Here is a 24,695-nt window from a genome sequence, read left to right as displayed (position 1 = left end):
CCTCACAGTGTAGAGGTTGTGGGTTCGAATCTGGCCTCGGCCTTCGTGTGTGGAGTTTGCATGTTCTCCCCGTGCCTGCGTTGGTTTTCTCCGGGTACTCCGGTTTCCTCCCACATTCCAAAACCATGCATGGTAAGTTGATTGGACTGTCTAAATTGCCCCTAGGTGTGATTGTGAGTGCAGATGTTTGTTTGTCTCTGTGTGCCCTGCGATTGGCTGGCAACCAATTCAGGGTGTCCCCCGCCTACTGCCCGAAGTCTGCTGGGATAGGCTCCACACGCCCGTGACCCTTGTGAGGATAAGCGGTATAGATAATGGATGGATGGATGGATGTTCTATGCAGACCCACTAGTCTAAACACGACATTCTGATTAATATTGAGTTTGTGGAATATGAGAAATGCACCCGTTTTCAGCTCGCTCCGGGGGTGGCCATTTTGTCACTTGTGTTGACTGAAGATGACATTGAAGTTGCTCAGGGCTCACACAACGACACTCACGACTCACCTGTTTTCTGAAGCTGAGACAAAATGGCCGCCCCTGAGATGGCTAAAAGTCGGCGCATTTTGCTGCTTAACTTGAATTCCACAAACACAGTATTAATCAGAATGCCGCATTTCAACTCGTGGGCCTGCGTTGAACATATTCTGGAAAAAAATATGTTTGGGTTGACTTCCTCTTTAACAAACCAAGTTAGAGTACAGCATTTTGTTGTGATCACATTTTACAATGGTTAACTGTTTTATTAATGTGGTTTAAGCCTGTCACATAACTGTGAAAAGAAAAATGTTTGAAACACATCTAATGCATAAGATTTTCATTAGAAGTGGGATTGTGAGTGACTATAAATTATTTATACACGTGAATGCCAGTAAAAAATAGTTCCTATAACATTGTATATTAAAACTTTAGGAAAGGTTTTTTAAGGGAACAGATGACTCCTGCTTTCACAATTACCCGAAAAAAAAAAAGTCAAAACTACTAATTGAACATATCAGAGGTTCAAGAATGAATCTTAGTTCTTTGAGACATGAAACCAATTTGCACATCACAGTTGATGTGTACTCTGTTGCAGGGATGGAGTGCCATACTGCGAGGCGGACTACCATGCCCAGTACGGGGTGAAATGTGAGGGCTGCAACAGATACATAAGTGGAAGGGTTCTGGAGGTGAGATTCAAGAGCACTTTCAGCAGTGACACAATGCTAACTGAGATTTAGCTCGGTTGATGTGTGCTATAATTGAGAAAAACTCAAATGGGAGACGACTGTGCTAACTGAACATAATCAGCCTTATCACAATTGAGCAGTCACATTCCACCCTCGGCTCTGTTTAAGCCCCGCTGTGCTTGGGGAGGGTGCGACTTACGATTGGAGAGTGATAAACACTTTGACATGCTCAACCAAACCAAAACAACTTCATCCGCTTTAGTTGAACACACACTCTATTAATTAGGTTGCTCTCAGGTTTCGGTCAACCATAGTCTTATGGTTGACCGAAACCCGTGATTGAGTTGCAAATGGTTTGTACTGTATAACCGTTCCAAATTTGCATTGCAAAGAAAAGTCTGCAACAAATGTTTTCAGTCTCCTTGATCACGATCAATATTTAGTCATTTTAATTGAATTCCATGTGGTATTCCTTTTGGTTGGACTTTTTGCAACATGCAAAAAGTGGATCGTGGTTAGCTTGTCTGCCTCACATTTCTAAGGTTCAAATTTGGAATCTCGGCCGTCTGTGCAGAGTTTGCATTTTCTCTCCGTGCTTGTGTGGGTTTTTCTCTGGAGACTTCAAAAACATGCATCTCAGGTTAAGTGAAGACTCTAAATTGTCCATCGATGTGAATATGAGTGTGAATGCTGCCACTCACTACAAAAAAATGGCTTACAAATGGTGTACCCTGCCACTCGCCCAAAGTCAGCTGGGATAGGCTCCAATCACCCGCAACCATAATGAGAACAAGTGCTATAGAAAATGGATGGATGGATTGAAGTTGCAATGATTTTTGGTGTATATATTTGTATTTTTTTGGAACTGGTTGTTTCCATTTATTTATTTTATCATGATAAAACTGAAAAGCATAATCATTTAGGTCACTGTAATTGTGATATGAAATTTTGGTAGTGAGTCAACTCTAATTACTATTTTAGTCCTGTCTTCTTTCGCAGAACACATACACCCTATTCCTGTAGGCTCTCATGGAGAATCGATTATGTGCGCGGCTTCCTGCAGACACCGGAAGTAGCAGGGAGCCATTTGTTACCGCGGCTTTTGTTTCGCAGAGCTGTTTTTTTTCCTTCTCTAAACTTTTTTACGTCATCCTCCTACCCTGCTACATTAGCAGGAAGTGAATTGAAATGTTTTCTCTTTTAAGTTGCAACAACTGGCGTTCTCACATTGTTTAACTCTGTAACTGTGATGGAAAGTATACTCGCACAACCAGTTAGCATGCCAACAAAACGCCGGGTCTGGTTCAAACCAGAAGTCGCACACATAATTCACGCAAAGAATAATGGGATGTTGGAATAAGGTGGTTAATGTAGGGGTAAAATGTCAGGCCAGAATGTTAATATGTTCTTTTTTTATGAACCAAGTAAAAAGCAACACATTGATAACATTTTCATATGATTTTGTGAAAACACAGGTAGGAAATTAAAAAATACAAAAATAGGACACTTTTTATCTTCCATTCTGTACTTCAATGGATTCATTTTTACATGTATACATGTAAAATCAATGGATATGAAAAGACAGACCTTTTGATGCTAAATCTAACTAATAACTGTCGTTTGTGTGGTTGTGTTGTTTAAAAAATATTTAGAGATAAAATTAGTGTGTGCTCTGGAAAGAAACATTGACTCCACAAATTGTATCAGCGTGTATTCTTATGAATATTCAAATATTTGTATTTTTTTTTTGTATTACATACACTATGCTTAATGTACAACCAAACTGTTTCTGTTTTCCCTTCAGCGCTTAAATACTGCAGATAACCATGTATTATTTTTATTATTATTATTATTATTATTATTAGTAGTAGTAGTAGTAGTAGTAGTAGTAATAGTAGTAGTAGTAGTAGTAGTAGTAGTATTAAGAAGAAGAATAGTATTATTATGGCATAAGTTCTGTTCTGTTATATTATCCTAGCCTGAAGAAAACATGTTGAATGATGAAAAGTAAGGATTTCAGAATTAATGACCTTTGGTGGAGAATTGCATAGAAAATAGACAGAATGGTAAAAAATAAATAAATAAAAATGAGCTGGGCATTTTACTAAGATGTCGTGGTGCGTTTATCCCTTTAGCCTTCCGCCTACAGCCGGGATACCCTTCCGCTGTCCGTTTATCTGCCATTTTGTCCGGCCGAAAAAAATAATGCCCGCCTATGGGCCGGTCCGCCTATGATTTTGAACGGGCTTCCGTTAGCGTTTCCGACAACGAACTACGACCAACTACCGCAAAATTTTGATCCGTCTATCTGTCTAATCACCCCCCCAAAAACACTCATCATATTCGCACCATTATGCGGTTATTTTGTGTATTTTGTGTATTTACCCAAAGAGCTTTACAAAAATAGGCGAAAATAGACTATTACAAACACGGGAAAAAATGGGCTCCCGACTATGCTTAGTCGGACTGTTTTTTTAAGTTTCCAGTCAATCATTTATCGCCTTCAAAATAGGCGTCCGTCCTAGACGGACGGGTCCGTCACATAGGCGGTATGACATCACAACTGCTCAGGGCTCTGAAAAAAGATAAATACTAAACTGAAGACACGAGCAAATGTGTTTAAAAAGTTCAATGGAAAATTATGAGAGTAGTTGGATTCGAACTAATGAAAGAGATTAGCAGAGATTTAAATACTTTTGGATGGTTTTATGACATGGGGATGTAACACACATGCTCGGTGTCTTGTTGTCCCTGAGCTCCTTTGCTCATCAGAACGCTTGGTGTAAAGTGCTTTGTTCCTCTCTGAGTTATTTATAGACACAGAGAAATGTCAGTCTTTATCTGTAAGTCTCCCACTCTCACCCTCTCTCTCTCGCTTTCCTGTTTATAGCTGCGTCTCACTCAAGGAACGCTCCTGTGCAGGCATATTGTTTTCACCAGTCAGAGTTCGATGCTCCAACGATGGGCTTGTTATGTAGAATGCATTTAACTTAATGAGAAATATATTGACGCACGCAGCTGATGTAGCTTACCGGAAGTCATCAGTGACACGCATCCATTTGCTCTACTGTTCTTCCTGCTCAGAGTCGTAGGAAGTTGCAGAATATCCTGTCTGACTTAAGGCGAAAGGCAGTCGACACCCTCAACTGGTTGCCGGCCATTCATAGGGGCACACAGAGAGACAGACAAGACAACCATTCGCACTCACATTCACACTGCCAATCAGTGGGAAGTACAAACTGAAGCACACACTGCCTGCATGGATGTTAAAATTGAAGTCCCAGTTTCAACCAAAAACATGTCTAGTCCAAATGCATAGACTTTAGAAAAGAAAACAACGTTTCAGCTTAAGCCCTATTTCAGCGTAACTGATGGAATGAAGTTTGAATCTACATCCATATATTTTAAAAAGCAAACTATTCAAATACAGATAGATAACACTGTCCTTTGTTGTGATATCAATTGAGTTAGATTTTTTGTTTTCTGACAATTAGTGATATGTAACCTTTGCTCAGTTGCTGTCTGTTTGGAGTGCATGTTGATGTTGGCGCTTGTTGGCTTGCTCTCCAGTACCACAAAGCCAAACGTTGTTCCTCAAATGGATTGTCATCCTCCACGCCGCTTTATCGTCATTAGGACAGTCGGAATTTCAGTTCAATATTAAGAAGAGCCTCTTAAGACCTCAAACGATGCAGCCCTTCTTACAGAGTGTTCCAGCTGTTGTTACAAATAATGTACCACATGACCACGGTCACTAAGCTCTCTGTTCTTGGAAATCATGAGACAGAAATGCATCCCCCTTGGCTTTCCCTTCAGAGTAACCTGACACAGGATAGGAGAATGGGAAATATGCTGATGCATCTTCAATACAATCCATACTTTACAATTAAATGGCTCAAATATAGTTCTTGAATATAGTACAGTTATCATAGATACACAATTTCCTGCAAGTCATTTAGAATGTGTTTAGATACAAGAAAAGTGGTGTCTGTTTCTAAAGTCGATGATGGTGTTAACAGCATGCAATATACCTGCTCGGTCTCAGTGAATTAAAATGAAACAGCTCTGGTCTCTTTGGCACACACCATACATGTCGGCAAAGGGTCTATAAATAGCAATTCCCTGATGGCGTGTCAGAAAGGTAGAGTTGATGGTTTGTGGGCACGCCTTAGATTTCGTGAAAGGCACGAGACTGGATAAAATGGGGTGGTGTTTGCATAGATGTGTTGCACGCTTGTGTCTTCTTTCCTTACCTATGACACACATAAAGAGTAGATACATACAGTGCATTGTCCACACTCACGTCTGCACATCTTCATATTGACCGACCCACAGGGGTATCTAATTTTGGCAGGGAGGAGAACAGCAGTTGCCTTGCATGTGATTCCAACAAATACAGGCGATCTTATGATGATGCCTCAATGAACTATGAGGCCAATGTGATCATGTGTTAAACATGATAAATATAAAAAAATATATAATGATGACTGCACACTTAACATTCACTAGTGATAAGGGCTGCCCTTTATTTACATATATATCATTTTATTTATATATTTAATTACAGTGTTTTTCTCTTGAAAGTGCCTCATCTCCCGCTGGCTGTATGTCCGTCTGCAACGCACATGCGCAGTGGTGGTAATGCGGGTCATACGTGATGTAAAACAGAAGCATTGTGGGCGTCATGGGTAACCTGTGTTAGCGTTAGCAACAGAGTTCGAAGGTCCGGCTGCATTTCACCAAAAATACTATGGTGCAAACCTCTCTTTTATTTCATCACGGCGCTGATAAACGAGCATCTAAAAAGGAAGCATGTTACGACTGATGCCAATTTATTTTCTGATATTGGGACAGTCGTGTCTGGAAGCTAGCTGTAGTTGACCCACGCAGGCTATTGTGTGCGACTGATGGAATACCAATGTGATGTCCTGTTGTTGCACGCTAATATATTGTAGCGTCTACTATGGGTTATGGCGCTATTAGTCAGCGAACTCACGCTTATTAAAAATCAAAACACAGTTTTTGTGTGCCGCGCGATTGACATCAAACAGCAAGGGCACATGTGCTACCTCACAGTCACTCGCACATTTTGAATTTGTAGATCATATTATGCATAATAGAGAAGCAAAACAGAACGTTTCGGATAAAGGTTAATCAAAATCAAAATTTAGAACCAATACAAGGATTTATTTTAATTTACTTTAGCACAGTGCATTTCCATAATTTTCCTCAGATGAATTCACTACCTCCTACATTGATAAAGGATTGGTGGCCAAGAAGAATGAAATATGTTTATTGTTCACAAGCATTTCTTTTTGTATTCATAGATCGTTTCACAATATGAGTGCAACTCAGCGTAGTGTATAGTTTTTGGTTCCATTTTAAAATGCACTTAACATTTACAGCTAAAAATATTCAAGCCACAGTATCGCCTTCAATTTCAACTACACCATCATTTATACACGTCAGGAATTCTGGTACAAGCTGCAAAATCTTATTAATTGTCTTTATTATTCATTTGTACATACCGGAAAGATTTGAAGCTGTAAATTAGCGATGGTGATAAAAGATCAGCTGCTTGCTGGTGCGATTATGCCGCGGTTTACATACAATCCGATTAGTCGACTCATCGTGACTACTGTTGGTGATTAGTCGACTAACAAAATAATCGTTTGTGCCAGGCCTTCTTGTGACACTCTGGCCCCCCATAAAGATTTGAAGGTATTTTCACTCGTGGAGGTAACACTCCATCCCAAGTTGTTGCAATACACTTTTTCACTTATGTAGCAGATCTGTGTATGTGGCTCATGCATCAGACACATATACTCCCACACTATATATGCAACTTGCCAATCACAAAAATAGAAAGATCATTGTCATTGTTGTAACAAAATAAACTTGAAACTCACTTAATGAATAAGAAGACAAGATGAACATTGTTGGATTGCCAATCAAGTATTGAGTATGTGCCACTCTTCCAAAGCTAACATTTGTAGCACTGGTAGCTAGGGCAAATCTATTCTAACTTTGGTGGTTTGCTTAACTTTTGCCTTTAAGTGACTGTATAGTTTGGTGGCAGGCTGGAAGATGGCAGACACATTGTCAGAAATAGACAGATAACAAAAGCTTTACTGTACTTGGTTGTTGCCCTCCAGAGACCCAACGATTTGTGTGCAAGCAATCAAGAAGTCAATTTTCCATAGCACGTCCCGTTCAAGGTGGGGTTTGCAGTTAAATCTGTTGAGAATGTTTGTTCTTCTCTTCTCATTCAGGCCGGGGGGAAGCACTACCATCCAACCTGTGCCCGCTGTGCTCGCTGTAACATGATGTTCAAAGAGGGAGAGGAAATGTATCTGACAGGTGAGCTGTGACGCACGAGAACACACACAACTCCGGCTTGTGTAAACAAACACATTAATATGTAAAATCTCGGCTCTCAATCTGATCTCTGTCCTTCACTCGTCTTCAGGGTGTGAGGTGTGGCACCCATTATGCAAGCAGGCAGCAAGAGCAGAGAGGAGGCTCAGAGTGAGATGGATATTAAAGTTTCTAATTGTTGAGTTAAAATTGACTAAGTCGGTTCCTCAATACTATGTACATTTTTGGGTTTGTTGATACCTCACAGCACCGACGCTTGTCAGAGACCTCCATCTCTCCGCCAGGCTCCTCCATTGGCTCTCCCAATAGGGTTATATGTGTAAGTAGCCGTTTGTCTTTGCATCTTTTAGTGCCAATTACTTCCTCCAGCACAGAGATAACCCTTAAATTAGAACATGCACAAAAGGACTAAAAGACTATCTGTGAATTGATTGCCAGGCACAAACCTGAGGGCTGCTCACTCCCATGGCCTGTTCACTTTCTGTGCTCGCTCATTCATGTCACAAATTGCAGTCCTTGTTGTCGTACTGAACAAAAATCACAACAAGAAACTAACTTTCCATGGGTCTGTTTCACAAAGCAGGTTTCATGAAAACCCAGAGTCCGCTAAACCTGAAATGAGGGAAACTCTGACTTTTCCGTTTCAAGAAGCGAGTTAACTCAAACCAGAGAAAGAAGGGTAACACTAGCCGGTTTCGGAGAGATGGGCAACTTAAGCTCCCTGTCAGTTACCGCAGTAACAGGCTTTCTGATCCTAACCTGGTCTGGACCAGGTTTATCTCAATGAACCTCGAGTTTCTCTCTGTCTCCGCCCTATTTCAGAGCCACACACTCCTGTTCATTTGCTCATTCCTTCAATTCGCCCAGACGGGTTTTGTCGTAGTGTAGTTCTGCCGTCTGTCATAAAAATAATAAAAAAATGGGAGTCGGTATATGAGAAGTCCAGTAGGCACAGTATCACTGAAAAACATTTCTGTTGAATTTACTCAATTTTATTTCGCCACGTGGTGGCACAAAATATAATCAATCAACTGTACATCCACTAAATAAATGTTTCTGTGTCCAGATGATTTTATTTTCTGCCACCACTTGACAAAATAAAAGTCAGTAAACTCAACACCATTTTTTCAGTGTAAGTGGAGACAAACGTGACATGTCCTTTTTGATAATGAGCCCGCACGTGGATGAAGTTGCAGCATTACTACAAAAAATGCTTTGCATCATTTACTCAAATTTATTTCGCCAAGTGGTTGCATGAAATAAAATCATCTGGATCTAGATAGATTTTTTTAGCAGACTATACATCTTTAAAGAAGTATCTGCATACAGATGATTTTATATTGTGTAACCACTTGACAAAATAAAATTTTGTAAATCCAACCATAATTTTCTTTCAGTGTACGCAGAGAATGTAATATTCGTCAGGAGATCAGACTGAGCAGTGATGTTTTAGCATTTCCAGAAAATTATCTTTTTGAGCGCTACCATTTCACGTGACAGTCCATCATCTACATACACTGAAATAAGTTTCTGTTGAATATTTACTCAATTTTATTTCTTCAACGTGGTTGCACGAAATATAATCGTCTGAATCCAGATACATCTTTTAAATAGACTATATATCTACTGAATAAATGTATCTGGCTCCAGATAATTTTACTTTGTGCAACCACCTGACGAAATATAATTGAGTAAATTCAATCCGTTTTTTTCAGTGTATACCCGAGATTATGCCGAGGTCTTACCTGTTTGAACAATGTTTTTATATTTCATGAGCTGTTAATTGCGCTTCTCCCCCGAAAAATTGCACTGAAATCAAATACATTTATAGGCAGAAGCAAGCAGTTTTCCTTAGTTATATTATTGTGATCGCAAAGGACTTGAAACTTCCGCATATATTGACCCGAGCAGCAATGTTCCCACACCCCTCCCTCGTTGACACGGTGACTCAGCGAATCGGGGCTCCATTAATGCACACACTTAACTCCAGGTGAAGGCACTCCGAGTTGAGTAAACATTTAAAATCAGATGTTCTGTAGCCGGAAACTCAGAGTTTCCTATCTCAGAGTAAATCAACTCAGACTTCAGGATTAGACTCAGAGTTTGGTGAACCTGCTTTGTGAAATAGAGCCCTGCATGCATGTGCCTTGTTATCCTTCCTTCAATGTTTTGTATCCATAAATGTTTATGGTTGCAATATTCATCAGTGTCAAAAGCAGTGCCTCTGCATCTTCTCTGCACAGTATCCACTCAGATCACCATTTTTGGATGAGCTCTTGATGCTTGTCAACTAGTAAAAACAAGTAGGGTACTGTACTATTGTGTACACTGAGGTACGAGTGCCTGGTCTGCCAACCAACTTGTGAATATTGTATTGTTGCCATAAACCTCTGGAATAGATGTCATTCTTACTTCATTTTAACATTTGGGAATGCAAAACGTTTTGAATGTGCTGTGCCTTTGTTCTGCTTGCTACGGTATTATAGACCACGGCCTCCACTTCTCGACATTTCAACATTTGCGCCGTTTTCTTGTTGCCCTTAGTCTTCTCTCAACTTCTTAATAACTCTTTGTCCTTTGCACATTTGGGCATACAGAAATCTGTCCAAACTAAGTCGATTTTGTTACACGGTAGTGTCTTTTTGCTGTAGCACAAGGTTGACACCGAGTACCAGTGACAAATTCTTGTCTTGTACATACTTGGCCTATAAAGATGATTCTGACTCTGACCATCAGCCACTCTTGTTCTCCTCTGTTGCTGTTATTTCGAGGGGTTTCTTCATATTCCTGCAACTAGTATATGGCACTATTGTTTTGAAGAGGAAACTCGATTCAAACTAGAATTGAGCCAAGCTAGTACTGTGCAGTGGAAAGGGAGCATTTGTGTCTTTGTTCTTAATTGTGCAAAGGTATGCACATATTGTACCTCCGTCAAGGTAGAACATTCCTACTGTAGGCGATAAACGGGAAACTTAAAACAATAGTCGGACTAAGTATAGTCGAAAGCCCATTTTTTCCCCGTCTATGTGATCGTCTATTTTCGCGGTGAGGCTTCAATGACCGCGGCGAGATTTCTGTAACAATAGTCTCCTTTAAATGCGGTGAGGCGCGAAGTCCTTAAAGGAACATAAAAGGTACTAAAAGAAGGTTTTAGTCTGGCCATGGCGAGGTTTCTGTACCAATGGTATTATTAGATTGAGTTGTTGTTGCTTGGAGGACAGATTTGAGTCAGTGAACAGGTGAGAGGAAGTGACATTTTCCTTATGTTAAGAGACTAAGATGAACAGACTAAATGCGCCTCCTTTTAATGCGGCGAGGCTTCCGAAGTCCTTAAGGGTACATAAAGCTCCAAAAAGGTCCTGGAAGGTGCTAAAAGGAAACTCATTGAATCCAGCTGCTGTGAGGAGCAAGCTACATGTGCCGCAAGTGAGTCAGTCTTTCGTTTCAAATATCTCCCCGGGTGGGAGGTGCGCCAGTGTTAGTCGAAGTTGGTAGTCAGAAACGCTAATGGAAGCCCGTTTAAAAGGGTTAGGCCTAGAGGCGATTACTCTTTTTTCCGATCGAACAAAAGGGCGGATAGACGGACGGTGGTAGATGTACCGTAGGCGGTAGGCGAAAAACGGACCGCAAATTTTTAGTAAAATGCCCAACTCTGGTCATTAAGGTTAATGTGTTATTTACTGAAAGTTGAAAGTAATGAAAACAATGTCTGCATTTAATCCTTCACTTCATTTGAATCAGCATCCTTCCTTTCTCCATGCACCATTATTCTACAAAGATTTGTTGAAAAGGAGGATTTTGTTTTTGTACAAAACTGCTGACCAAAAAAATTTAACAGGCTATCAATCATTGAAAGTAGGGAGTCAATAATTATATATAAGTTAAAGGGACACTGGGATGAGCTTAACATTGGCACTTACAATAGGTGTACATTATATAATAATGTCAAAATGAAATCAGTACTAAAGTGCCACCCCCAAAAGACTCTGTAGTGATTTAAGGTCCTTTTTTTGTGATTACATTTACGACATATTGCCCGCCCCCTTTTGGGGCGCGGCTTATGTTATGTTTTCGGTCTCAGTGGTCTACGTCACGGGAGGAAGGCAAGCGTGGTAATATTGCTTGTTTTGACAGTTCTGTTGTCTAAAACAGCGACCAATCGCTACCAAAATGCAAATGCTCATTACTACTCTTGTCCACTTCAACCTGTGAAAGTATAAAAGTGTTTTGCGCAATAGTTTGGATTTATTGACATAAAACGTGATCTCATCATGATCACCTCCACAAAATCAAAAACACCGTGGCGATTGCTCCTCCACTTTCACAAGCTGAAGCGGACAAGAGCATGAATGCGCACACGAACCCTGACTGCTTATATTTTGGACATTTAGCGCCGCTAAACTTGTGTCAACTCTCGGGAGGGAGATGGCGGCTTGTAGCAGCAGCAGGCAGATTGGAGCTTTACGCCCCCCTCTTGCCTCCCCGGCTAAAGCTAGGATAATGGGATGGCTAATAGCAACAACTCGCTTCAGGTCGTTAAAACAAAAGGTGTTAGCACAACAACATTAGCTCCTTACTCTGCGTCCACCCTGCGTCGATCTTCATGTCGCTAGGTTGCCATCCAAGCAGTCGTGTGCATTGTCCGACACCGCTTGATACTGCCAGAGAGTGAGGTAAGCCCTCATTGAACAAGCGTCAATGTTCACCGAACAAAAAGCTCCAGCGAGGCTGACTGGACAGCCAAGTGTGGCCGCATTGGAACGTACCATTTCGGCTGTTTACGTTCCAAATTGGATGGCGTGTTGTAGGTCGAAAAACTGGGGCCATTCCTCATCCAAATAAATGTACACGTCTCCTCATTCCCACTTAAGTCTCTGTAAATATCCTGACTGGTGTTTAATGCCTTGCCCGTCCTAACCGTGATCAGCAAAGAAGCAGTGTGCGCTCGTCCCAGCATAAAGCTATGTTGCTCTGCTCACTTCCACATTTCCTCATTCTCATATAAATCAGCCACGGAGAGGTTAATCCTTTTGATATGTTGAAGTGGGCATTAGTAGGGATGTCCACATAAATGTTGGTGCCAATTGTTTGCCGTTTTTGGACCTTATAAGTAATGAAAGTACAATAATTTCCAATTGAGAGTTTAGAATCGGTTCCTCCCGTGACTTTGACCGAACATGGATAGAACGGTAGGGGGCGCGGCCATTGTCCTCATTATCAAGGGGCGTTATTCATGGAGTTACTTATTTCCTAATTTCTCCCAAAGTTACTGATAAAATAAAAAATGACAACTCTTTTCATTTTCACGATCAAAAAATATATAAAATGAACTTGTTAGTGAAAATATGACCCCACCATCAATTTAATTCATTTGTGATAGAAATTCTTGAACAAATTTGGACCTGCAAATCAACAAATGCACTGATCAGCCACAACATTATGGTCACTTGCACTCCTATTATAATGTTGTCCAACACAGGATCTATATCAAATATTACATACAACTCAGTTCTATACAGCAAATTACAACCACAATATTAAACACATTCGGTAAGGTGAATATTATCGTCTTTGCCTAGGCAAAATAGTTGACAATGTTTTTTTTTTCTTTTTTCATTTCTTTTTTTGCAAATCTTTATATTGTGGTCACAATGTGGTGGCTTATCACACATGAGTGCTTCATAGTAGGGATGCTCCAATCGGTCGGGCACCGATTTTCATGAAAAATGACGTGATCAGAATATTCGATCAAAGCCATTTATTGCCAATCAAAACATCCGATCACCCGCAGCTCATGCTTGGCTGCCGCGAGACGAAATGACGAAAAAAAGTTTATTTGTTTAACAAGCGACGACATCCCTCCGTCCAGAAGCATCACTCGCCGCCCTCCACGCAACCGCGCCTGCCCGCGCGAGCTACATTGATTCCATTGAAATGCGCCGCCAGAAAGGCTCCCTAACTCAGCCGCGCCTCCGCTGCGAGCAGAGGGGAGGGACGCAACACAAGGCTGCGAAGCACGAGCTGCGGGTGATCGGATGGTTTGAACGGCAATAAAAGGCTTCGATCGAATATCCCGCCCACCGCAGTTGGTGTGAACATAGCATTGTCTGCTGTGCGTGTGGCGTTTGCGTCTTGTAATACTGTATATGGCATGAAAAGGTACCTCGCGCGGGGAGCATGGCCAAAGGTTTCAACACAACCAATTTAAACCGACATTTGAAGAACAAGCAATTGGGAGACCAAGGTTGAGTTTACGGCTCACTGCATTGAATAAACGGCTCACTGCATTGAATAAAGTCAAGGCAGACACAGCGCAGTATAAGTGGCTTTATTGCCACAGGGAGATTAAAAGATTAACAGTGATTTTTTTCTCGTTTACAAATGCACAAGATAGTTTGTCTATGCACAAGACAAAATTCCTGAGTCGTTTCAATTTAGGAACTCATTGAATAGTTTATTCAAGTGAAACCTGCATTTGACTATTTTTTTCTACTTTGATTATATTCTGAACCATGCAATGTTTAGGTGGCATGTTATTTATTTGACTTTTTGCATAGTTAAGTCTTTTGAGACTGCTGATTATTTTTGATCTGTTAAAAACTGTGTTACTAAAAGCTGATAAATTTAAGTTTTTCAGTTATCTTTGTGACTGAGTAATTGCATTGTGCCAGCAACGGTTTTGTAGTTCTTCATGCTTTTGAAAATATATATAGCTTTTTGTCAAAATTACGTCAATAATATCGCTGTTTTTTTTTTTTCAGATAGTATTGCATAATAGCAGTCACCATAAATAAATGGAAAAATATACAGATATTCCATGTGATCGGAATCGGTATCGGCCGATCTCACTCATGCATGATCGGTATCTGTATCTGTGTCATAAAACCTGATCGGAACATCCCTACTTCATAGTATGTAGAACTCAATAAAGTTGCCTAAGTCAGCAGTGATGACTGTCATTCCGCCTCCCAGAATTCCATTTCTATACTGGATGTGTCATGGCGGGCTGCTGAGTGATGCTGTGTGTTGTCAGTGTGAGCATGTGGTTTCTGCATGCAAGTGGGAGTCACCGCTCTCTGCTCGGCCATGCTTGCCTCACGTCTCTTAATCAATGACCTTTGTGGTTGAGGTGATGGATGAGGGACAAATGCAGTATAAGCATACTTGCCTTCCATGTTGTTTCCCCTCCCCCTCCCACTCTCTTGCTGTCTTTCCTCCTGAAGGTCGACAACTGTCAGACACTTCAGACGCTTGCGCACACACGGTTATGCAGGTGCTTGCACAGGCATTCATGTGTCTGCTTGGAGTCCTCCATTGCTGCATGTTCTGTTTGCCATCACTTGTGGTGTTCCCATACAACTGTTTCTGGGTGTCGTTCATGTGGTTGCTGTTGTGTCTGTGTTGGTGGTTGTATGTGCGTTTGTCCTCTCTCCAGGCCAGATTGGCGAATGAGTTCCTAGATTATAAGGACCTAGCTGCCCTCCCAAAGATCAAGGCCATATATGAAGTCCGGCAGCCAGATCTCATATGCTCCTCATACCAGCCCTACCAGAGATACACCTCTGATGACAGGCTAGACATGACTTACAGCTATGGGGAGGTACAACTGCTACACACTCCAGGCCAAATGTGGCGCTGGTCTGTAATTCAAGGAGACGTTTTCAGTTTTTTAGTAAAAATGCATGTGAGTTGCGTATCTCTTTGCACACTGCATTTTGATTAGGGTTACACGAAGTATGCTACATAAAATCAATCAATCAAACAAACAATTGCAACTTGCAGTGTGGCCACTTTAAGATGTATTTAAATGGAATTCACTGTCCTGTTTATCCAGTGTCTCCAAATTGAATTTGTATTATTTCAAATGAATACAAATCCTTACTTGTAGTAGCTCTTCATAAAGTTATCAAGTTCACACTGTTTGAAACTATTTCTCAGCTTGTCTACAAAATTGTGATTATGGAAGCCTGCCAAGGGGCAGCACAGCTGTAAATACATCATCTGTATTTATTACTGTGATTAATTGCTAGATGTGTATTTTTGAATAACATGTTTGCCTACTTTGATTCTGCAGTCACTTGGGACACTTTCTCCCTATTCTCAGGTAGGCATTCCCCTTCACGCTGTTACAGCAAAAGCACTTCAGATCACTTGAAACCACTGCTGTGTTTTCATTTTGTAATCTTGTTATTTCCTCCTCTCACGTGTCAAGGACTATGCCTGCCTGGACATGAAGCAGAGGCGATGCTCCAGTCCAGGTTACATTGACTCCCCGACCTACAGTCGGCAAGGCATGTCACCCCTTACGCCTCGCTCTCCACAGCACTTTGGTTACCCTGGTGAGCCTTTCAAAATCAATAGTCAAGTCAATGTGAACGCAGATGGTTTTAAACAAACAAAAATATGTAAATATTATTGGCAGCATAATTTCTCAGTGAACCAGAATAAGAGCCTTATTGGCTCTGACGTGGCAATAATGTCATTGCGACTTCCACTATATTCTGCTCAGAGCCTTGAGGGGCCATACTTTGATGGTGGTTCTTGTAATAGGATGTTATATACAAAATCAGGCCATGGTTCAGTCCTCAATTCTGTTTTTTATTTGAATATTTTCGGGGAATTTAAGTATAGTTTTAAGGAGACCTAAACCTTGATGACACTCTCTTTACAAGTGTAAACAGAGGATCACTGCTGTAATATTTAAAGGTAAAAAAGCAACACAAATGTACTCACATCACATATAATATGAATTAATTGTAATAATTTTTCAAAGTAAACTTTGGATTTTTACAAGCTGCTTTTTTCAACTGTTTAAACTGCTAATCGGTACTTTATTGATCATTTGGTGTGTGACCCTCTTATTCAAATTTCTTTGCTGTGATTGGCTGTAGGATCTGAGAGTGGCAGGAGCTCGCCATACTATGGCCAAGAGGGAGGGTCCAGCACACCGACCCTCATCCAGCCCCCAAAACATTTTCATGTACCAGGTAGGACTCCTCACCACCAATCCGCTAATCCCTCCGGGGAGCAACATCAGGTTCCTCGGGAGTGACAGGATGTGAACAATACTGTATGTAACAAAGTCGTGTTCTTATACAAAACATAATCCCTTTTATCCTATCCTTCCTCCATACGGCATACTTGACCTTATTTTATCTTCCTTCACAACCGCTCTTCTTCTCCTCATCCCATTGTTGCAAAAGCAACTCACAACCTCTAGCCTTTCCTCTTTTATGGCACTGCGTTTCAATTTTCCATCTCCTCTTTCTCTCCTCAGCCACAGGGGAGCCCAACATCTACAGGAAGCCTCCCATCTATAAGAGAACGGGTACAGTGCAGTTAGCCCCGCCTTAGCCTGCCTGTCCTCCTGTCAGTGTAGTCATGCTGTGCTTTGACAACGATGTCATTACTGATCTATTGATGTCTTTCAACAGCCCCTTAGGACCAACTATGGATTAGTATTGACATTCCGATTATTTTTACTTCAACGACTACGATCAAAAAACAAAGCACTTGACTTGCTTCATTTATTAGTGGCAAGATACTTAAGTTTTTGCCACAGGCCACAGAGGAAGTCAAATCTGCTCAGTCATCATCCTTAAATGTGTGGGAAACACACGCCACATGTTTAGAACATGCATACAACAAAGTGTACTATAACCGAAAAGGATTTAAGCGGCATAGAGATTATTAGGATTCTACCGAGAATGTTGACGACTATTCGACACAAATCCACAGGAAGCTGCTGTATCCCAATACTTTGTCCCCTAACACGAGCTCCTATGTTTACATTTTCACAAGTTAACCTTAAACGTGTTCTCTATCCACAATTATATATATTATACATAAGCACAGTCTTTTAGCAAGTGGCATTGGTTTTAGTTCTGTGTTTTTTGTGCATGTTAGCTTTTGTGGTCACTTCGTGAATTTCCTCAACCTGTGTACCAGCACCTCTATCCATGAAAATGATGCTAATTACATCACATGCTGTAATCTGTCCTTGCACATAGCAGAATTTTCGATCAATGAAAGGAAATGTGAAAAAGTGATGTGAGACCAAATCCCCAAGAGTTGCCATTGCTGTGGATTACAGGCTGTTATGTAATTTATGTTATTTAACAAAACATGTTTATTTTATTTCATATTGATCGGTTTTCTGCGGGCTTGAGCCACATGTAGCCTACAGAAATATCTTTTGGCTTTATTCACTATGGGGCATATTCTCCCATTGGCGCGCAAGTCAATTCCGTACGCGCGTTTCTGACGCACTTTCAAGACATGACTATTCTCCCGTCTAAGATTCTTCCACACCCACAATACGTAAAATGGAAATATGTGCGCAACCACCGAAGACGAGTGATTCAGTGAATTCTGAGGGTGGCCCTAATTTCCGGATCGTGGCGTTTTCATCAGACATGAGAATTGCATCGAGATCCATTTTTAAAAGTATGGCACACTTTGATTGTGAATTTAACTTGCATCATGGATCCGGAAATCTTCGCTACTGAGGTGTGCGCGGCTCATCTACAGGCTACTTTGAAGGAGTGTGTGTTTTTGCATTCACTTTTGAATAAATCTAATACAAGCAGTTTAATCAGAATAACTTGCTCATAATGGAATGCTTAGGAGGCGTTGCACATTGAGAGTTGATCAGGTTGCCAAGCAACGCACTGTGTGCGTGGCGCATCGAATACACTCCCAAAAAGTGGATAACTTACAGCCCATTACAGTATAATGATGACTGTTTTGATTGTGACTGGCGCTTCAACTGTAAGTCCTATCGCCATCGGCATGCGGAAATGCTCCTCGGAGCTGAAGAAAATAGTCCACTGGCGTTGATCCTTTTTCACCATTTAATATGATATCATGTCAACGTCCGGCAGTCATTGTAATGTAATAGGGACACATACTGTATACAGCCACCGGGGAATCAGTGTGCGTAGCTGAGTCGGCTGGTGACAACCATCACTCAAAAACGTGCAAAATGATGTTGAGGATGAAGAGGCGCTAGGCCTTAGTACAGCTGAGGTGGGCATTTTACGAATGTTTGCCGACATCCGTCAGCAGCCTGTGTACCCGTCTGTCAATCCGTCTATTTTTCAAGCCGAATCAAACTCTAATCGATTGTCGGTCAGTCCGTCATGTTATTTTAAACGCATTTCCGTCAGTAAACATCAAAGGTCCGCCAGTCTGTCATTCGTCAATCTGGGGGCGGGGGAAAAAGCTCCAATGGCTGAAAAGTCGATCCATCTATCCATCCATTATCTGAACCGATTTGATTAAAATGGTAAATGGAGTGCATGGATCTACATCAGGGGTGTCAAACTCATTTTTGTGGCGGGCCACATCATAGTTTTGGTGTCCCTCGGAGGGCCGTTACGACTGCAAACCTGTCCATATAAATGTATGATTGCCTTGTAGTAACGCATATATACAGCAAATTGATCGCTAACTGGTTTGGAAATCAAAAGCCAGTAAAAAGTTTGTTCAACTATTTTTCAATTTATTTTAAAGGAGGGAGTGGTAAGAAATGCTTGCAATATCTCATAGGCAGTGTAAAAAATGAAGACAATTTGAAAGAAACATGTCAACACACGATTTGCCTTCGCGGGCTACTTAAAATGATGTCGCGGGCCGTATCTGGCCCCCAGGCCTTGAGTTTGACACCTGTGATCATACTATGTTGGCTTGCTAAAGCTTTCCACTTAATTGCCAATCTATTGAACTGTAAGTGGTAGCCTGCTACCGCTTTATTTCTCAAAGGTTTTACTTTAAAGTTTTGCTTACCTAAACCACATTGTTGCCAAAGGTACAATTCTGGTGGATTAAAATGCTTCCCAGTCCTTGTGCGAACCAATATAAAGTTGCCATGACAATAAATTAATGTTGTTTGTTACTTCACCGTCGTATTTTTCTTCTTTTTCTTCTTCTTCTTGTGCTGCTTCTTCTTCTTCTTCTTCTTCTTCTATATTTTAGTGCTTGGCAAACAACTTTTGGTGCATTAATAGCCACCTTCTGAAATGAAGTGTGGAGGGACTGCAAAATACCGTTTCACAACCTCCTAACCCCACTCTTTCCAAAAATAAAAATAGAAAGGTCAAACTTAACTCACAAGAACCTCTCTGTGAATCGGTCTCTGTATTCATAGCTACTTTATTACACCTCTTAGCTCATTACTTTGTTGTCCTACAGCCTGACTAACTAATGATTCTCTCTTTGGTGCATACCGCCACCTACTGTACATGTAGTGTCAATACACTACTCAAGTAAGTCTACCGGCTGGCGTCATAAACACTCGCGAGACAGGTGGGTCGCGTTTCCGTCTCTTGTCAGAAAAACGGACGTTCGTCAATGATGGACTGTGAGGTCCGTTGGGACTTGACCAGGTTACACTGATGGACAAAAATCCACTTCTTCCTGTGCTTAGTCCGTCTTTTTTTGTGTGTAAATTTCCCATCTATCGTCTCACGTCAGCAACACGGGCGTCCGTCAACGATGGACTGACGGACCGGTCCGTCGGTATAACGGAATGTCCAATTTCCGAAGGCAAAAGACGTCTACGGGAGAATGCGCACATGTAATGAAGATGCGTAAGTGACACACTTAAGTCGATGAGAGAATCTGCACAGCCGAAAAAGTCAGCAGCAGCAGCACGTCTTTTCTGACTTGAGCGCACGGGAGAATATGGCCCTATATGCGTGGTAAAGTGTCACAGCTCCCACAGGGGTGCTCCAGTAACATTTCCCTTTTCTTTTCACCTCTTCTTTCTTGCATCCAATCCCCTTTTTTCACTCCCCTCCACATCCTGCTCCATTTAACCCGGTGACCTTGCCACTGTAAGTAACCGCCCTCGTACTTGCTGTTTGACTCAGTCAGTCCATTGATGATATTCACGTCTGTGCCTCTCGTCTTGTTTTGGGAGTGTGCCATGTCAACACTGTTCAGCCAACGCAACTTTGCTGTGAACATACTTGTGTACTTGTGTACGTGGTGTCAGGCAAGTGGAAAGTGTGTGTCCCGAAGATGACAATGTCCGTCACTGGTGTCATGCATTGTGTGGATTGGAATTCGATGCATCGTGGATCAGGGCCGGCATGGTTACTGGCTAACAGAGCGAGAAACGATCCATCTGACATTACGCTGCATGTCCACCCCATTGAGTTCCATTGACTGTGCATTTGTGCAGAGTGGCATCAATGTGATTGCTTCACACTGATGAAATGGCTGCCTGCCTCAGGCTGGGCCATTACAGGTTAAAATAGCTTATTTTCTTGCTCTGGGCTCAAATATGGATCTTCTCGAATGTTGGCTGTGAAGGAGAAATGAACTCTTGCTGAACATATTTGCGATATTCAATAACTGTTTTCCTTCCAAGTAAACTCAGAGTATCTTAGGGTCCTGTGGGAAGGTATTTTCTGAAATACACACTTTACACTGAAAGCTTAAGATCCCCAAATTCAATTCCCATTCCATTATTTACATGTACGTTTCAAGTGTCACATTGGCAGGTGTCCAATTTACATTTGAAAGAAACCTGTTTCGGATGGAAGCGTATCTGGTCCTGTGACTTTACAGTTTATCAGAATTCTGCCATTTGGAAGGAAAAACATTCATTTTGCAACCATGTTACCTAAATGTAGCCCCAGAGCCCAATGCAGCACTTTTCTAAGAACTGTTTGTGCAACCCTGAGCTAAAGCAAAGCCATTGCTTGTTTTATGTTGACCAGAACGTGGAAACCTAAGGAGTGTCGTAAGGGCAGACCTTGATATGTGTTACAACCGGGAATTAGACCAAAATCTTGACTCTCGTGTCTAAAAAGGGATCGACGCAGGTTTTGGATGAGAGGCGATGCCTCCCTAGGTTGGGTCCTTATAAGTTGGCCGTCTAAAGTAGGACACAGCTCATTTATTTTGCATATTTCACTGCTGTCCCCCGTCTTCAGGAGCCCGTCCGTCCACAGGTGCTGGCAATTCACTCCTCAGGCAGGAGTGAAAGTCAGAACAGATAAGGCCACGAAATGCTTTTGTTACTAATATAGAAGCCATTTTTTGCAAGCCATACGCACATACATCTCAGCTATTGTGAAGCTGAAAGGGAATTTTCCGGTATGAATCAGAGGATAATTAATTTTGTCGAAATCCTGTTCATCTCAGGGAAAAAAAAAAACAAAACACTGTGACACATCTCTTTTCATGCTGTTTTTATGGCTGCACTGCCAACTGCTCCATTTCTCAGCAGGTATTTGAATATTTAAAGCAGCAAAAGCAGACAAGTAAGCACAATGCAGGTGACTAATTTGGGCTGGGCAAACTCACTAATTCCGAGTGACAGCTATTTAAACATTTGACAGACCAGAATGTCGCGTTTCATTGGTCTATGATCAGTTTGTTGTGTTTTCTTTTTGCCGACTTTAGCTTCGTCTCCTAAATGTTTCCCTTTTTCACAGTCAATCATTTGAACGCAGCAACCAAAAGTAGGACCAGTGAGGATATCCTGAGATCCTCCCGACTCTCCACCTACTCTCCTGAACCATACAGCCAGTCTGAGTGTGACTGCTACCCATACGGCAGCTCCCCCAGGAGTACGCAAGACTCGTTTACTGCCTACACCGGGCCCACGTCATCAGAGTATACCGGAGTTCAATGTCTTTTCTCTTCATTGCCGATCAGCCTATCGTGTGCCAAGGAGACGGTTCTCAACAGGGGGGGATGAAGAGAGTTGGAGTCACGGTCTTCAAAGAGTAAGCGCTTCATTATTCGCTCCCCCTCACTTCAACATAGTGTCAGAAACGGCATCAATAATGCATATCTTAGGGTACGGTACATAAACCATCCTCCTTGTTTTTTTTCCTCTCAAATGACTTGTGCTCTGCACATGAAATTCCTCCTTCTCAGATTGGGAGTGGCATCGGGAGGATGATCCTAAAGGAGGAGATGAAAGCCAGATCTGGTTCCTATGACAACGACCCCTGGGGCAGTGCAAGGAATTCTCGTAGCGGGAGCAAGGAAACCCTCAACACGACAGGCTACGGCTCCACGGCTTACAACAACACTATCAATGGATGTAAGCAAGCACCCTCTTCCCTTAGATCGCGACAAGTTCCACAATGTACCAGTAAGCGTACGTCTCGTAGCGGCCTCGGAGTGATGGCAGTGGGGTTGTAAATGCAGATCAGGAGCGGCTTTGTGGTTACTGTGGGCTTGGAGGAGGCTTATGGAGATGGAAACGGTTTGCCGCTTTCAACCTCACGGTCGGCCTTTGACAGCAGGCGGACCGACTTCTTCGTCATCGTTCGGGCTTTAGGTGACCATAGTAATCTCTCATTGACACGCGAGGCTCAGCCAGGTGTTCGGGAGTGCCAGATGTGCCGAAGCTCCCGCGGCGTCGTTGTGGATTCAACACGTTGAGGCTAGAGCTGGGACGAGAGAAAAGCTTTTGGCGTCCTGTCGTCATTTGACCTCTTTTAGGCAAGTGATTTTACGACATGATGCTGCTTTTGGTTACTCAAAACACGCACTTTTGACGATGGAGGAGGAGGTACGAATAGCGGTGCCTGAAAGAGAAGTTGCGTCTTGATCAAAACAGACAAGAAGTCCGGCGCGGAGCAGAAAGCGGCCGTCTGCAAACAATGCCACAAGACGGTTAACAAACCTCTTCTACCACAAGAGAATAACACAAAAATGGAGATCTTCAACATGTGAGACAAAAAAAGATATCAGGCTACATATATCAGAAACTTGCGACCTGCTTTGAAAAATGATTTTCATCCATCTAGATTGATATCTACATTTGAGCCAAAATACAGTACCGGTAATAGGCTCCGGTGCCTCTTCTCTTGCTAATTGCAATAGCAGCACTTCTGGATGCAGTTCTCATCTGAAGCACGTCTGTTTAATGTCATTTGAAAATCAAGTGAGAAAAGATCAGCAGTCGTAGTATGTTCTATCATTTTTTAATAGAATAACTGAAAATATCGAACTGGTGATATCAACGGTCATGGAAGACTTTTCCCATATCGCCCAGCACTAGTTGAGGCTGTTATTTTAGCCTCTGACATTCACACTGTAGCTTGTCTTCATCCGCTGCCCTTTTTTCAAGTGCTTCTTTCCACTCGCATGCACCATCGCTTTCGTCATCCCGTCCCTCTTTGCTGCTTGGCATGCTACTTGCCTCTTACTTGTCGTCGTCCACCTCCTACTTCTTCCAGATGCGCTCCTCGACATGCTGTTCTTCATGGTTCCGTATAAGCATGCATCCATCCATGTGTGTATGAAACTCACTCGCTCTCCCGCACACAGCTGGTGTCCCATATCCTGCTTTATTTATGAGCAGTAAGATCTCTCATTAAAGGCCTTTCTCAAATGGGAGGGGACACAACTGAACAGCACTCTGTTGGTTCTCGCTGGAAGGCAACAAAGACATGAAACCATATTGAGCCATGATTCAAATGTCTGTGTTTGATTGCACTCCTTACGGGGCCTCTTTCTTCATATTGGACCTGTGATTTTGTGTACCGGTAATCCTTACACGTATTTAAAAAAAATCAGGCCACCAACTATCGTGTCAAGAAGCTTTTGAATTTTTCATTGCCATGTAAATACAATTTCCTTTTTATTTGTGCAGTTTTAATGGTCTTCTGATTGTTTTGTCTTTCCCAGCTCCCCGATCGCAATACAGCACTGATAGTGGTGAGTGGATAATTGTGATTAGTAACATGAACACACGACACTATGCAGGTTTTACGTTCATTTTAATAGTGAATTTTTCAAAGTGTAAAGTCGTTGTCATGTAGAAATGCTGAGATTTTTTAGATCACACAAATACAGTACGGCACGACTGCCCTCACCATCAAATGTTTGTTAGTCGTGATCGCCATCTTGTGGCAGTAGTTTGTCACTGATGTTATATTTCCACACATCTGTCCTGTGCACATTTGATGTGTCAAACGTGGCAAAATGACATTGCACTACACTAACACGTGAACATTTGCATGTTTTTATTGTAGATTTTGTGTGCAAGTCTGCCTCACTTCCAGGTTACGGACGCAATGGCATACAACGGGTAAGACGCCAGTCAATCCGAAAAAAAAAAAAAAAGCATTTTCCTGAGAATATTTGCTCCTTGTACTTGTAGGTAGTACAGAGCCTT

The 24,695-nt window shown here is 41.8% G+C and overlaps 1 protein-coding gene across 3 annotated transcripts in view; it reads left to right on the top strand.

The window, feature by feature from the left end:
* ablim3 (actin binding LIM protein family, member 3) overlaps positions 1 to 24,695 on the top strand; it is an 82,112-nt gene that overhangs the window by 54,471 nt on the left and 2,946 nt on the right. For 2 of the 3 annotated variants that reach the window (XM_086023844.1, XM_086023843.1), the window contains 14 exons: positions 1,075 to 1,168; positions 7,441 to 7,528; positions 7,638 to 7,696; positions 7,794 to 7,865; positions 14,982 to 15,146; positions 15,621 to 15,650; positions 15,759 to 15,885; positions 16,438 to 16,533; positions 16,824 to 16,874; positions 21,994 to 22,128; positions 22,217 to 22,287; positions 22,442 to 22,610; positions 24,206 to 24,235; positions 24,553 to 24,608. In XM_086023844.1, the coding sequence (XP_085879970.1) occupies positions 1,075 to 1,168; positions 7,441 to 7,528; positions 7,638 to 7,696; positions 7,794 to 7,865; positions 14,982 to 15,146; positions 15,621 to 15,650; positions 15,759 to 15,885; positions 16,438 to 16,533; positions 16,824 to 16,874; positions 21,994 to 22,128; positions 22,217 to 22,287; positions 22,442 to 22,610; positions 24,206 to 24,235; positions 24,553 to 24,608 (1,243 nt within the window). The remainder of the gene's footprint in view (positions 1 to 1,074; positions 1,169 to 7,440; positions 7,529 to 7,637; positions 7,697 to 7,793; positions 7,866 to 14,981; positions 15,147 to 15,620; positions 15,651 to 15,758; positions 15,886 to 16,437; positions 16,534 to 16,823; positions 16,875 to 21,993; positions 22,129 to 22,216; positions 22,288 to 22,441; positions 22,611 to 24,205; positions 24,236 to 24,552; positions 24,609 to 24,695) is intronic. The other variant, XM_086023845.1, reaches the window with a different exon arrangement.

The sequence above is a fragment of the Filicampus tigris genome, chromosome 2, assembly GCF_054856515.1.
Source record: "Filicampus tigris isolate MCC_2025a chromosome 2, RoL_Ftig_1.0, whole genome shotgun sequence".
Lineage (NCBI taxonomy): Eukaryota > Metazoa > Chordata > Actinopteri > Syngnathiformes > Syngnathidae > Filicampus > Filicampus tigris.
This window is presented reverse-complemented; position numbering and strand designations above follow the sequence as displayed.